We start from the raw sequence: 12873 nt of genomic DNA on the forward strand, positions 1-12873 counted from the left end.
TTTTGGTAGAGACAGGGTTTCCCTACATGTTGGCCAGGCTGGTCACAAACTCCTAACCTCCAGCGATCTGCCTGCCTTGGCCTCCCAAAGTGCTGGGATTACAGGTGTGAGCCACTGCACCTAGCCAGATCTCCTTTTATTTTATCCTTCCTTCTGCTGATTTTTTTCACTCCCCTCTTCCTATCTTTCTCCTTTATGTTCTCTTTTTCTATCTTAACCTTTGGCCTTGCTCATAGCATTTAGAGTCAAGAAAGGTGTTTTTGTTTTGTTTTGTTTTTTGTTTTTTAAACTCCACTGTAAGAGCCAAAAATCTACAGTGTGTATTCCAGGACAGGTACATGTGACTGAATAGCTCAGTTAGGGCCACATCAATGTATGATGCTGAAGGAGGATATGTTTATCTTCAGTTTTCTCCCATTTTTAATCTAGCAATCTATTTTCTCCCTCCTATTCTTACACCCCTACCCCTGAAACTTACCTGACCCAGTCCCATTCTTCTATCCTTCTCTCCCCCTCAGCTAGTTGCTAAAATTATTTGCTAAGCTATTAAGAAATAGTATTGTGAATTCAGATTTTCAAGTGTGTTCATTATCTTCCTTCCTTCCTTCCTTCCTTCCTTCCTTCCTTCCTTTCCCTTCCTTCCTCCCTCCCCCTTCCCCCCTCTTCCCTCCTCCTCCCCCCTTCCCCCCTCCTCCCCCCTTCCCCCCTCTCGTCTGGCTCTGTCACCCAGGCTGGAGTGGAGTAGCATGATCTCAGCTCACTGCAACCTCCACCTCCCAGGTTTAAGTGATTCTCCTGCCTCAGCCTCCCTAGTAGCTGGGACTACAGGTGCGTAGTCCCAGCTAAGTTTTGTATTTTTAGTAGAGACAGGGTTTCACCACAGTAGCCAGGCTGGTCTCAAACTCCTGACCTTGTGATTCACCCACCTCAGCATCTCAAAGTGCTGGGATTACAGGCGTGAGCCACCACGCCCGGCCATTGTATTCATTTCTAAGGAATGACTGAGTAACAAGAAATGAGTTTGACATTTTGGAGCAAAAGAGCTACCTAATCTGCTACCCCATAAACTCAGTTCTCTCTCTGGTGGTTATATTATTACTACTGTAGAAATAGTGGCATGTGAAAACTCACACTGTTACCCTCCTACCTTGTACTGCCCTGGGTGCTACACAACTCCAGGGAGTACCATTCGTGTATGTATGTGAGTGGTGTTCACCGAGTCTGACCATTCCACAGCATCTGTGCCCCACTTTCCAGAGCTCTGGCTGGAAGGAATGTTATCCAGAGACACTCCATTGGTGATGATGGTGTATGGCCAGCTGACATCCCCTTTTCAGACGGCAACGATATCAACACTGGGACTGCCATTCGAGGTCGGATACCTCTCGGAGGTCTGAGAGGACACCTTGTGCTGTCCACGTTCCTCCCGCTGTGATGTATGGAGAATGCCTTCCTGGGAACCATTCCATAGGTCTGGGCAATTTATAGCACATGGCTGACACACCTGCAATGCGCTAATAGCATGGGCTGCAGTGGTCATAAAGGCTTAGGTCAACAAGCTCATTCTTCGCTTAAAAAAATAACAAAGAGGCCGGGCGCAGTGACTCACGCCTGTAATCCCAGCACTTTGGGCAGCCGAGGCGGGCAGATCATGAGGTCAAGAGATCGAGACCATCCTCCCCAACACGGTGAAACCCCATCTCTACTAAAAATACAAAAAGATTAGCTGGGCGTGGTGGCACGCCTGTAGTCCCAGCTACTTGGGAGGCTGAGGCAGGAGAATTGCTTGAACCTGGGAGGCGGACGTTGCAGTGAGCCGAGGTCGTGCCACTGCACAGCAGCCTGGTGCCTGGTGACGGAGTGAGACTCTGTCTCAAAAAAATAAAATAAAAAAACAAAGAAAGTTCTTTTCTCCCCTGCCACCGGGAGAAAATATGTAAGGAATTGAACGACTATACACTTTCTCCTGAATATGTATCCTAGAAGAAAGATATGACCATGTTCCTACCACTGTGGTGTATTGAGAATGTCTTACTGAGAACCTTCCATGGGTTTGGGCTGCTTACATTATGTGTATGACTGACAAACTAGCAATGTGCTTTTCCTTTCACCGTGTTCTGTACTGGTCTTTTAGATGCTGATGGCAAAGTATAGACTTTAGACGTGTGCAGGAAAAGTATAATGGTTAAGAATGCAGGCTCACATCAGACTGCTGGAGTATCAGCACAGGTTACGCTACTTTTCGCTGTGTGACCTTGGGGAAGTTTCTTCATTTCTCAGCGCCTCGTTTTTCTCAGGTGCAAAATTAGAATGATACGCTACTTACCTCACATAGTAAGTGGAGGATCAAATGAGGTAACGGAGGGTAAGAAGGTAGAAGAGTGTCTGGCATATAGTGGAGTGCTCACTTAGTGCTAGGAGTTTGTAATGTCATCATTACCAGCAGGCAGTTTTCATATGTTTAGCAATGACTTAGAAAGTGGAACTTCTTTAAAAGTCACCTTAAGTAGAGAGGCTGGGCTAGTGGATTTTAATGGAATAAAAGCGTCATATGTAGCTAATGGTGAAGGTGGGGTAACATGTTTAGGCAGCTGCACCAGAACTAAGAGCATGTAGAAAACAGGAAAGGGAAGGTAAGTTTCTCACTGTAGTGAATCGTAGTGAGTCTCTAGTTGCCTTTGATGTGTTCTTTAGTCCTGAGTTTGCTTAAGAAGTGCTTCTGTTTAAATTAACTTGTAAGCAGCCTGTTGTAACCTTGCTTACTGTTGGTCTTCAGTGTCTCCCTTTTTAATTTTTCTTTATTGAAGGAGAAGACTAGGCCCATTGCTTGAAATGGGGAAAGGCAACAGTTGGGAGTTGAATGAGCTCATTGTACCAAAAAAGGTCACATTTGTAGTCTGAGCATCATTTAGATGTTCTTCAGAGCCTCCTTTCTGAAGAATGACCAGTCCTTTAAGACTAAAAGTGAAAGAGGAACACAATCGTTCTTAGTCATTTGTTTTTATAGGGTGGTAAATGGTTGCCTTACTTTTGAATATTATTTTAATTTTGAATATTCTTTGCCTTACTTTTGAGTATTATTTTAATTTTTTGCCATACCAACCCTGAGTCTTAGGCTGCTGGCAGTGGCAATATAATCTAAAATGACTCCAGAAAACAGTTTTGAAAATACTCAGGGAGACAGATGTTTTCCCCAAGGATCTTTAAATGACTCTGGCACCAAGCTAGGACCTTGTAAGGAAACGTAGACCACGGTATCCCATACAGCCTTCTGCTGCCAACGTTCCTACCACTGTAGTGTATTGAGAATGTCTTACTGAGAACCATTCATGGGTTTGGGCGGTTTATGTTGTAGGACTGACAAACTTGCAATGCATTTTCCTTTCACCGTGTTATGTCCTGGTCTTTTAGATGCTGATGGGTATGCAGGCAAAGATCTGTAGGTCAGTGATATTTCTTATCTGACTCCAGGACATTATACGGCAGGGTCCATCAGGAAAACAAACCTCTGAAATACTAGTCCTCCCAGTAGATTACCTTAGTGGGGGAAGTGACCTTGTCCACAGATTGCTTTTCCCAGAGGTTCCGCTTGCCGGATACATCTCCTGGTCTCAAGTCCTAATAAAGAGAAAGCAGAAAAACATTGATAGGTGGCGATTTATATTTTCTAGCCAGCTCTAAATAAATGGCCACATCTATTGTTTATTTGAATCAGTTTGTTGTTTAATACACTTTACTCCAATGACCTGAAATGCATAGAGTTGAAAGGACAATCAGCTGTTGTTTGACTGTTTTTTTTTTTTTTTTTTTTGAGATGGAGTCTTACTCTGTCACCCAGGTTGGAGTGGTGTAATCTTGGCTCACTGCAACCTCCATCTCCTGGGTTCAAGCGATTCTCCTGCCTCAGCCTCCTGAGTAGCAGGAATTACAGGTGTTTGCGACCACGCCCAGCTTTTTTTTTTTTTTTTTTTTTTTTTTTTGTATTTTTAGTAGAGACAGGATTACCTGTTGTTTGATTTTATATAGACCATGATGTGTCTTATAATGTGATAATGGGCTGGAACTATAGCCTCTGGGTCCTTGCTCCTTACCAAGGACTTACAGTTTATTGATCAGTAAAAGTGAAACAGGAGCATGTTTAAAATAACGTAGCCACTTTTTAACTTTCTGCACTCTCAAAAGTCAGTAGAGCATAGGTTATTTAAAAATAATTAATTTGAGGTTTAATTAGTACTTCCTGCCTGACAGGTAGTACCCTTTCAGTACTCATCTCTTCCCCGCCCCCCTCCCGCCCCCAGCCCTTACTACTTTAGTGAACACCAGCTGATAGCCAACTTCCCACATGGCACTTCTCTGCCTAGGGACTTTCTCTGGTTATAGATGCCAGTTTTGTCTGCCCAGGAGGCAGGCTGGAAAGTTCAGAGAGTTCTTATTTATTTGTTTATTTATTTTTTGAGGTGGAGTTTTGCTCTTGTCACCCAGGCTGGAGTGCAATGGCACAATCTCGGCTCACTGCAACCTCTGCCTCCTGGGTTTAGGCAATTCTCCTCCCTCAGCCTCCCAAGCAGCTGGGATTACAGGCACCCACCACCACACCTAGCTGATTTTTGTATTTTTAGTAGAGACAGGCTTTCCGCCATGTTGGCCAGGCTCGTCTTGAACTCCTGACCTTGTGATCCACCCGCCTCGGCCTCCTAAAGTGTTGGGATTATAGGTGTGAGCCACTCTGCCTGGTCAAGAGAGTTATGATAACATCCCCAAGGAGCTGACTGGCAAATGTTGGTGCAAAATTATTTCTCAGGCTCACGCTTGCCGCAGCTCGGGTAACTCTGAAGTATGTGTTCTTTGGTGGCTTCCAGGATTTCCTCGGTGGGATTAAGATTTAACAGCCCATGTGGGGACTGACTTAATAACACTTTCTTTGTGGGCTGCCTTCTTCTCCCAGACCCAGTCCCTATAGTGTTTTCTTCACTTCCATGTAAACGACTTGCTCTGGAATCACTGTCTTGGGATCGGCTGCTGGGCAGCCCAAACAAGGTGCCTTTTCTAGCAGCACTTTCCTCACCCTAGAATCATTTTGTGTCTCCTGAGGGGCAAGTGGGTAATTCAGAAGTGGATCAGTAGAACCCAGCAAATATAAACATTCATCACAAATTGAACCCATACGAGAAGTTGACAGTTGATGACATGTGTAAGAACATGTGGAAATCTTGGGACGGAAACACTAAAATACCATCGATAACAGTTATATAGCTTAGAGTCTTTATTTACTACCTCATAATTAATTTCATTTGGATAAGGATCCAAATTTCTGTTTCAGTTTACTTTTCTTCCAGCATTTGCTTATATTAGTACTTGGCAAAAGGTAGTTTGTAGAAAATAAATGTGCTTTACTGAAATAGTAATGCTTATCTTGGCAAACCCTTTTCTCAGGAGGAAGGCAAAGCTAACAGCAATTGCATATACCCGTGGATACTGATCTAAATGGACATATTTCTGATAGATAGTATTGAGATTATAACACTGAAAATGCACAGTTAAATGATACCATGTGAAGCATTTCAGATTTGTCTAAACCTTACTGAGTTTCTGGATTTCCTCTGTGGCATGAATTCCTGATATTCTATTAGAGAGTTACACCTGTTTGACTTGGAGCCATTAAGCAACAAATCAGATTATTTTTGTAGAATTCCACGACATTTGCCAGCATAGGTAGGTGCTGCCAAACTGTCTGGAAGACTGTTGTAAAATTTTGGAAACTATAATTAGGAACACGCTGATGGAAGCTCTGGAAGGCAGCTATTAGCGCTTTATTTATTTGATTCATATGAGACAAATATTTTTCCTTCACATGCATGTTTGTCTACCTAAGCAAATGGACTGCACTTCCCATAAATCCTGCCGATGAATCTTTCAAGATCACTTGAAGAGTTTAGAGTCCTTTTAAGAAAATAGTAACATCCGAGTTATAAGTTGGCATTTTAAATCAAAGGGGAAATATAAATGAAATTACCTGACCCGACTACATTTTAGAGAAAGACCCACTCCGGAAGAAGAGGGAGAAATGAAGGCAGGAGAAGCAGGTTTCCAATCAACCAGAGACCAAAGAATGAGGAACAGAAGTTCAGCTGAGAAAGACATTGTTGGTTGTTTTGGTTTTTTTTTAAACAAAAAGAAAGACAAATTAGCTTTTTAATTGCTGTGTAACTTGTAGTTTAGACACAAAGAATAGACAAACCAGCTAAAACAGATATACTCAGAATTGAATTGCAGTTACAAAGTTACACTGAAATCCTATAAATTCTATCCACAAATAGCAAGGGACATCCCAGTAGCAATCTGGTGTATTTACAACATTGATTTCATAGAACTTTCTTCCATCTGGTTCTTATTCAGGAAGCCATACTAGCCTACAAAATCGAATGGGAAGAAAGATCTCACTAAAATCTATACTAACTGCCATGTTCTTCTTTCCTTTTCTTCTCTATCCTCTAGAGGGTGATCTAGCAAGTCACACATTAGTAGAAAAAGCAGGCAATAATTCTGTAGTTTCTCTGTAATATCTTTTTTTTTTTTTTTTTTTTTTGGAAGATGGCAATAACCCCAGAACATGGTGTATGTTCTTGCTTGCTTGCTTGTTTGCTGTGGAAACGTGGAGACAGTTATACCTATCATAATAACTGAATCTTATATTTTAAACCTCATTAGGATTTCATACAGATGATGGTAAACTGTTAAGTTGACAAGTTAAAGTGCTGATAAAAGAATAGGGGGCAAGTTCTGGACCAAATTTATGAGTATAATCTGCTACAGAAATGAAAGATTGCAAAAATCATAAATTTGCAAAAATTAGCATCTCCTCGCAATATTCCATATTTATCAAAGAGGGAAACAGATCTTTCTCTCCTTGTTATTTTGAGTTTCTCAGCCGGTCCATTGACCGTCTTGTTTTTTATATGTATGTTTTGGGGGAGAGGGTCCTTAGATTTCATTAGGTTTTCAAAGGGGTTCGTAATTCAAAAAAGGTTAATAATCACTGGTCTGGAACCACCAAACTTATATACACTGCAGTGGCTTTGTTTTGTTTCATTTTTGAAAATAATTTCGACTCCTTCTGATACCAGAGATGCTGGGAAAACTTGAGGCACAGAACTTTTGGGTGTGGCCTCTTGTCTCAGTAGTGGCCTTTTACAACCCCCCTTTCTTGTACCTCTCGAGTTGTAAATCTGAACTCTTCTTTGTTATTCATCGGGGAAAGCAGAGAACAGGGGCACTGTGATTCCTAGGTAAACAGACCAACTGATTGTTTTCTTCCTCGGCATCAAAGAAACTCAGAAAAACCTAAAGGTACTTACAGAAGGTTTGGGAGCAGGTGACTTGTTTCCATCCGGGGTTTTAGTTAGCCACTCATTGATGCGGCTGGAAACCCCTACCTTCAAGCCAGCAGTTTCCTACAAAGGGGAATCATCCAAAATATGAAAAAACAAAGTTAACTACCTGGGAAGGAGTTTTCAAGGCAAATTCAAAATATCATCTTAACACCTGATATTTACAGAATATGCTGTCTGGTTTTCTTTCCCTTGTAACTCACCCTACTCCAACCCCAAGGGTGGACATTTCAGCTCAGGCACTTGAGAGAACAATAGCCAGGGCTTCCACGTAGGGCAACCTCACGAATACGTTCTCTCTGAGCCTGCTGTTGTGGTCATTGCAAAACAAAGTACACATTGCACCTTCTACACTGCTTTTATTATTTACTAGTGTGATTCCTAAATTGAAATCGACATGCCAAAAAAATGTGTCCCTTTACACTTAAAAAAATCAGATGCTCACCTTATTTGGGGTGCCTGCTGCTGCAGCGGGGGATGAAAACACGTTCCCTTTCTCCCACATGCTCTTGATGTTGCGTACCCCTTCAGCAGGAACGGGAAGATCCGAGGCTGCCGGCTTTGCAGGTTTTGCACTTTTTGTTCCCTGAAATGTGTGAGTTATTTTTAGGACTGGTGCAAGAAGAAGTCTGTTCTCACATAGTTGTAGGGGGCTTGTCTTCCCCAACGCTGTCATCTTAAAAATTCGTTGTGTAAACACCTTCACCGAAAATGACAGTGATAATTTCTGTTGTAAACTGTGTCCTGATGACATATGTCCCTCAAAATGAACCCTCACAGCCAGATCAGAGGATCTTCCAAGAATGGAATATGGTTTCTGTTGGGACACCATTTATTGTGAAATTGATATTTCACTTTGTTTCTTCAAGATTTTTTTTTTTTTTTTTTTTTTGAGACAGGGTCTTGCTCTGTCACCTGGGCTGGAGTGCAGTGACACAATTAAGACTCATTGTAGTCATGACCTCCAGGCCTCAAGTGATCTTCCCACTTCAGCTTCCTGAGTAGCTGGAACCATAGGCTTCTCTCTATTTTGTAGAGAAAAAAAAAATGAAAAAAATAGCCAGGCATAGTCCCCGTGTTGCTCAGGCTGGTCTTGAACTCTTGCTTGGGCTCAAGGTATACTCCTGCCTTGGCCTCCCAAAGTGCCGTGACTACAGGCATGAGTCACCACACCTGGCCTCAACAATACTTCTTAAATGCCTACTGTATGCAGGGCACTTTGCTAGGCTCTGGGAGGCTGAGGCAGGAGAATCGTTTGATTCCTCCTGGGAGGCGGAGGTTGCAATGAGCCAGGATCACGCCATTGCACTCCAGCTTGGGCAAGAGTGAAACTCTGTCTCCAAAAAAAAAAAAAAAAGACAGTTTTGTGAGCTGCAGGTGGCTTATATTTTAATAGAAAGAGAAGACAGTAACTAGTTATACAAGCATTTATTTCAGACTTTGCTAAATGCTATGAAAAATAATGAAGTGCCATAAAGCATGGCACACAACTACGGGATAATACTTAGTTGGGGGTACAAAGAAGGCTACTCTGAAGAAGTGACATTTAAACCCAGATGTGACAGAAGAAAGTGAGGAAGTAAACAGGAGGAGCAAACTCCATTCCATGCAGAGGTAACAGCATGTGCAAAATTCCTGAGGCAGGAAAGTGCTAAAAGATGGAAAGACTGAGATACCCCTGCATGGGAAATATATTGGAAAGGAGGAAAAAATGGATGTAAGTAAGAAAGAAGTGTATTCAAGACACTCCCCCAGCATTAATGAAGGCCATACCCCAAATGACTCGAGTTTCTCTTCCAGTCCTGCTTTATGGCCTGTGCCTATGGTCAAGAAGGCAAGGCCTTCTTGGGTGAGTGACACCATTAGTGGCCATGGCATAAAGAACAGTCTCACTGGACTATGCAAAGTTTAAAGGCACAGGCTTGGTTTCATTACACCTACTAGCGCTACGACCAACTCAACCACAGAAAATGATGATCTGGAATCCGTCGTCTATTTTAGTGGACATTTAGTCTTGTAAATCACATCTTTAGTGTTGACTTGATTGTTCCTTTGACAAATCATTAGATGCCTCTCCTTCTTATTTCCTCTTAGCATCTGTAAACTATTACATGTGTATCTCCACTCTAGAGTGTAGGAGAAGAAAAAATCAAATCAAACTGATCCAGTTACTTCATAGAAGGTGCTCTGATGTACAAGAGGCTAAAACCATTGACTAAAGTCTACACAAAGAAGAAAAAAGCAGGATCACATCTTGATGATCCCTTTTAGTGCTTTGGTACTGGGAAATACCCATTTCCAAATAGAATAAAACCTCCAGATCAGTTGGGTAGGGAAAAAAAGGTGAAGTAGATAGACACATAAAACTGTGGTCCTTCAAATATAAAAATCTCAGTTTGAAATTGATGATAAACTTGGGTTGGCTATCATCTTTATATTACATTATAGTACTACTTTTATTTGATAATCAGAGTTTTTTTTTTTTTTTAATTTATTTAAAGACAGAGTTTCACTCTTGTTACCCAGGCTGGAGTGCAATGGCGCGATCTCGGCTCACTGCAACCTCCGCCTCCTGGGTTCAGGCAATTCTCCTGCCTCAGCCTCCCGAGTAGCTGGGATTACAGGCACGCGCCACCATGCCCAGCTAGTTTTTTGTATTTTTAGTAGAGACGGGGTTTCACCATGTTGACCAGGATGGTCTCGATCTCTTGACCTCATGATCCACCTGCCTCGGCCTCCCAAAGTGTTGGGATTACAGGTGTGAGCCACCACGCCCACCGGCCAATAATCAGAGGTTTTTATAAACAACAGAGGATTAAGATTGTAAGAGACCTCTTCAAACCACATATAGGAACATATTTCATAAGAAATTAGGGATAGTGAAGACATAAATGTGAATGTATAAAAATTTTAGTTAAATACTAATAAACCCATTCATTAAAAGAGTAACCTTTTCATTAAACAATATTCAGGCTGAAAGTAGAAAATAATTTATTTAAACTCATCTAAAATTTATATTGTATTTCTTAGAACTTAGAATTACAAAGTGTAATAAAGCATCATTAATACTCTAACACTACTGGGGGCTGGGCACGGTGGCTCATGCCTGTCATGCCAGCACTTTGGGAGGCCAAGGCAGGTGGCTCACTTGAGGTCAGGAGTTCAAGACCAGCCTGGTCAATGGGGTGAAACTCTGTTTCTGCTAAATATACAAAAATCAGCTGAGGGTGGTGGTGGGCCTCTGTAATACCACCTGCTCGGGAGACTGAGGCAGGAGAATTACTTAAACCTGGGAGGCAGAGTTTGCAGTGAGCCAACACTGTACACTGCACTCCAGCCTGGGTGACACAGCAAGGGTACATCTCAAAAAAAAAAAAAAAAAATGCTAGCACTACTGGGGCTATTGGATTTGATTATTGCCCTAAGTGTTTTTGTGGTCTTCTATGTAGTCAGAATCTATTTCTGTTCAGCGGGTCCATAATGCTGAGGACAATTCTCACCTCAATTGCACTGGTGTACTGCTCCAGTCTGCTGTCAATCTTGGAGACTACTGCTGCTTGATGAGTTGATTTGACACCACTGCTAAAAAAATAAACACAGACATATAAAAATATGAGAGAGAATCTTCCAATACATATGCTAGCTGATTAGCTCAATTGAACCACCAACCGTATTTACCTTCTCTGCACAGACTTATTCAAAAATTCTGCTCGCTCTTCTATCTAGGAATTGCAAAAGAAAATAAAGCCAATTAATATTTCCAGCTTATAAACAGTGTTTCTCAGCCCAGGCCGATATCATCCCTGAACCTGGTAAATAAACACACGGGTTACTGTGCATAGCTCTGCTAGAAAGCAAAACTACAAATAAGGTACTCGATAGTAAGATTTGGGGAATGAAGGAAAGATTGATACAGGGTAGAGAAAATGTGTAAAAAAAAAATCACGTTTTCAAGGCAAAATAAAGACCAGACAGAAATGGAATAAAAATGCCTCTGAAATAATATAAATAAATAATTAAAATTTAAGACTAACACAGTCAGATGGGTGCTGTGGCTCACGCCTATAATCCTAGCACTTTGGGAGGCCACAGCAGGCAAATTACTTGAGGTCGGGCAATCAAGACCAGCCTGGCCAACATGGTGAAACCCTGTCTCTACTAAAAAATACAAAAATTAGCTGGGCGTGGTGGCATGTGCCTGTAGCCCCAGCTACTTGGGAGGCTGAGATGGGAGAATTTATTGAACCCGGGAGGCAGAGACTGCAGTGAGCCAAGGTTGTGCCACTGCACTCCAGCCTGGGTGATAGAATGAGCATCTATCTCAACAAAAATAAAAACAAACAAAAAACAAAACTTGCATAACTTTGTCAAAAATACACACTGTTACCCTTTAGGGCATAATTTACTATAGACATACTGTGCTATTTGAGTAACGAAGTTTTCCCATGATGTTTTAACTACAGATTTGGTATGTAACAGGATTGAATAACTAGGAAATGTGAACTAGTCTCTTATTGCTTAACTTGATTTCCTAACTTGACAAGGGTCAATCATCAAGCCTATTGTTGAACTTAATTAGTGTTGTAATGTAAAAGATGTGATGCAGGTAGAGTGAGGACCGGGCACAGCTCATCGGCAATGGCTGAGGCTTCCCCTGAAGACCCTCTTAGACCAAGTGTAAAATTAGGAAATAAGTCTAAAGAAACTGGGATGGACATAGAAAAAATGAGCAGTTCAGTGATCTTTGATGAATTCTTTCGTTGTTGTTGTTGTCGTTTTAAGTTAGGAACTTTTTGCTACAACTGAAGCTGCTAAATCAAACATTATATTTTACTGAAACTGTATCCCTTAAATTTAGATGTTAGCAATAAGCAAATTTTTGTTGAATCCATGCCATACCTAACTCCAGACCAGAAATATCCTCTGCCACCCATCACTTATCAATACCATCAGCAAATATCTTCTTTGCTTAAAAGCACACGCAGGCTGAAAAATTGCATTTTCTTCCCTGTTCAGGGCAGCCAAGAAATATACTAGATTATAGTTGCCTTCGGCTAGTATGTTTGAGTAGCCCCTTGTCTCAGTGAGTTCTGGTTAATATGAGAAATTACTATAGGCTGGGTGGCTTAAAACAAAAAACATTTCTTAGATTGCTGGAGACTGGGAAGTCTAAGATTAGGCTGCCAGCATGATTGGGTTCTGGTGAGAGCTCTCTTCATGGTTTGCAGATAGCATCTGCAAACTGCTGGGCCATCATATAGTGGAGAGGAGAGAAGCAAGTAAGGTTCTGTGTCTCTTCTTACAAGGGCACTAGTCCCATTAAGGGGGGCTCTACCCTCATGACCTAATTGTCTTCCAAAGGTCCCACCTCCTAATAACATATTTCAGGTTAGAATTTCAACATATGAATTTTGAGGGGACACACACAATTCTCCAAGATGTAAGGAGCTCTTTCTGACCCAGACTGGTCTGGGATTCGTGAGCA

The 12873-nt window shown here is 41.7% G+C and overlaps 1 protein-coding gene across 5 annotated transcripts in view; it reads right to left on the reverse strand.

Annotated features, from left to right (window-relative positions):
* Window positions 1-12873, reverse strand: part of CALD1 (caldesmon 1) — a 206182-nt gene that overhangs the window by 2947 nt on the left and 190362 nt on the right. For 3 of the 5 annotated variants that reach the window (XM_039473105.2, XM_039473103.2, XM_074379034.1), the window contains 5 exons: window positions 11067-11110; window positions 10889-10970; window positions 7834-7974; window positions 7356-7451; window positions 3538-3618 (listed from right to left, as the gene is read on the reverse strand). In XM_039473105.2, the coding sequence (XP_039329039.1) occupies window positions 3538-3618; window positions 7356-7451; window positions 7834-7974; window positions 10889-10970; window positions 11067-11110 (444 nt within the window). The remainder of the gene's footprint in view (window positions 1-3537; window positions 3619-7355; window positions 7452-7833; window positions 7975-10888; window positions 10971-11066; window positions 11111-12873) is intronic. The other 2 variants (XM_074379033.1, XM_074379035.1) reach the window with 1 other exon arrangement.

The sequence above is a fragment of the Saimiri boliviensis genome, chromosome 10 (genome assembly GCF_048565385.1).
Source record: "Saimiri boliviensis isolate mSaiBol1 chromosome 10, mSaiBol1.pri, whole genome shotgun sequence".
Taxonomy (NCBI): Eukaryota; Metazoa; Chordata; class Mammalia; order Primates; family Cebidae; genus Saimiri; species Saimiri boliviensis.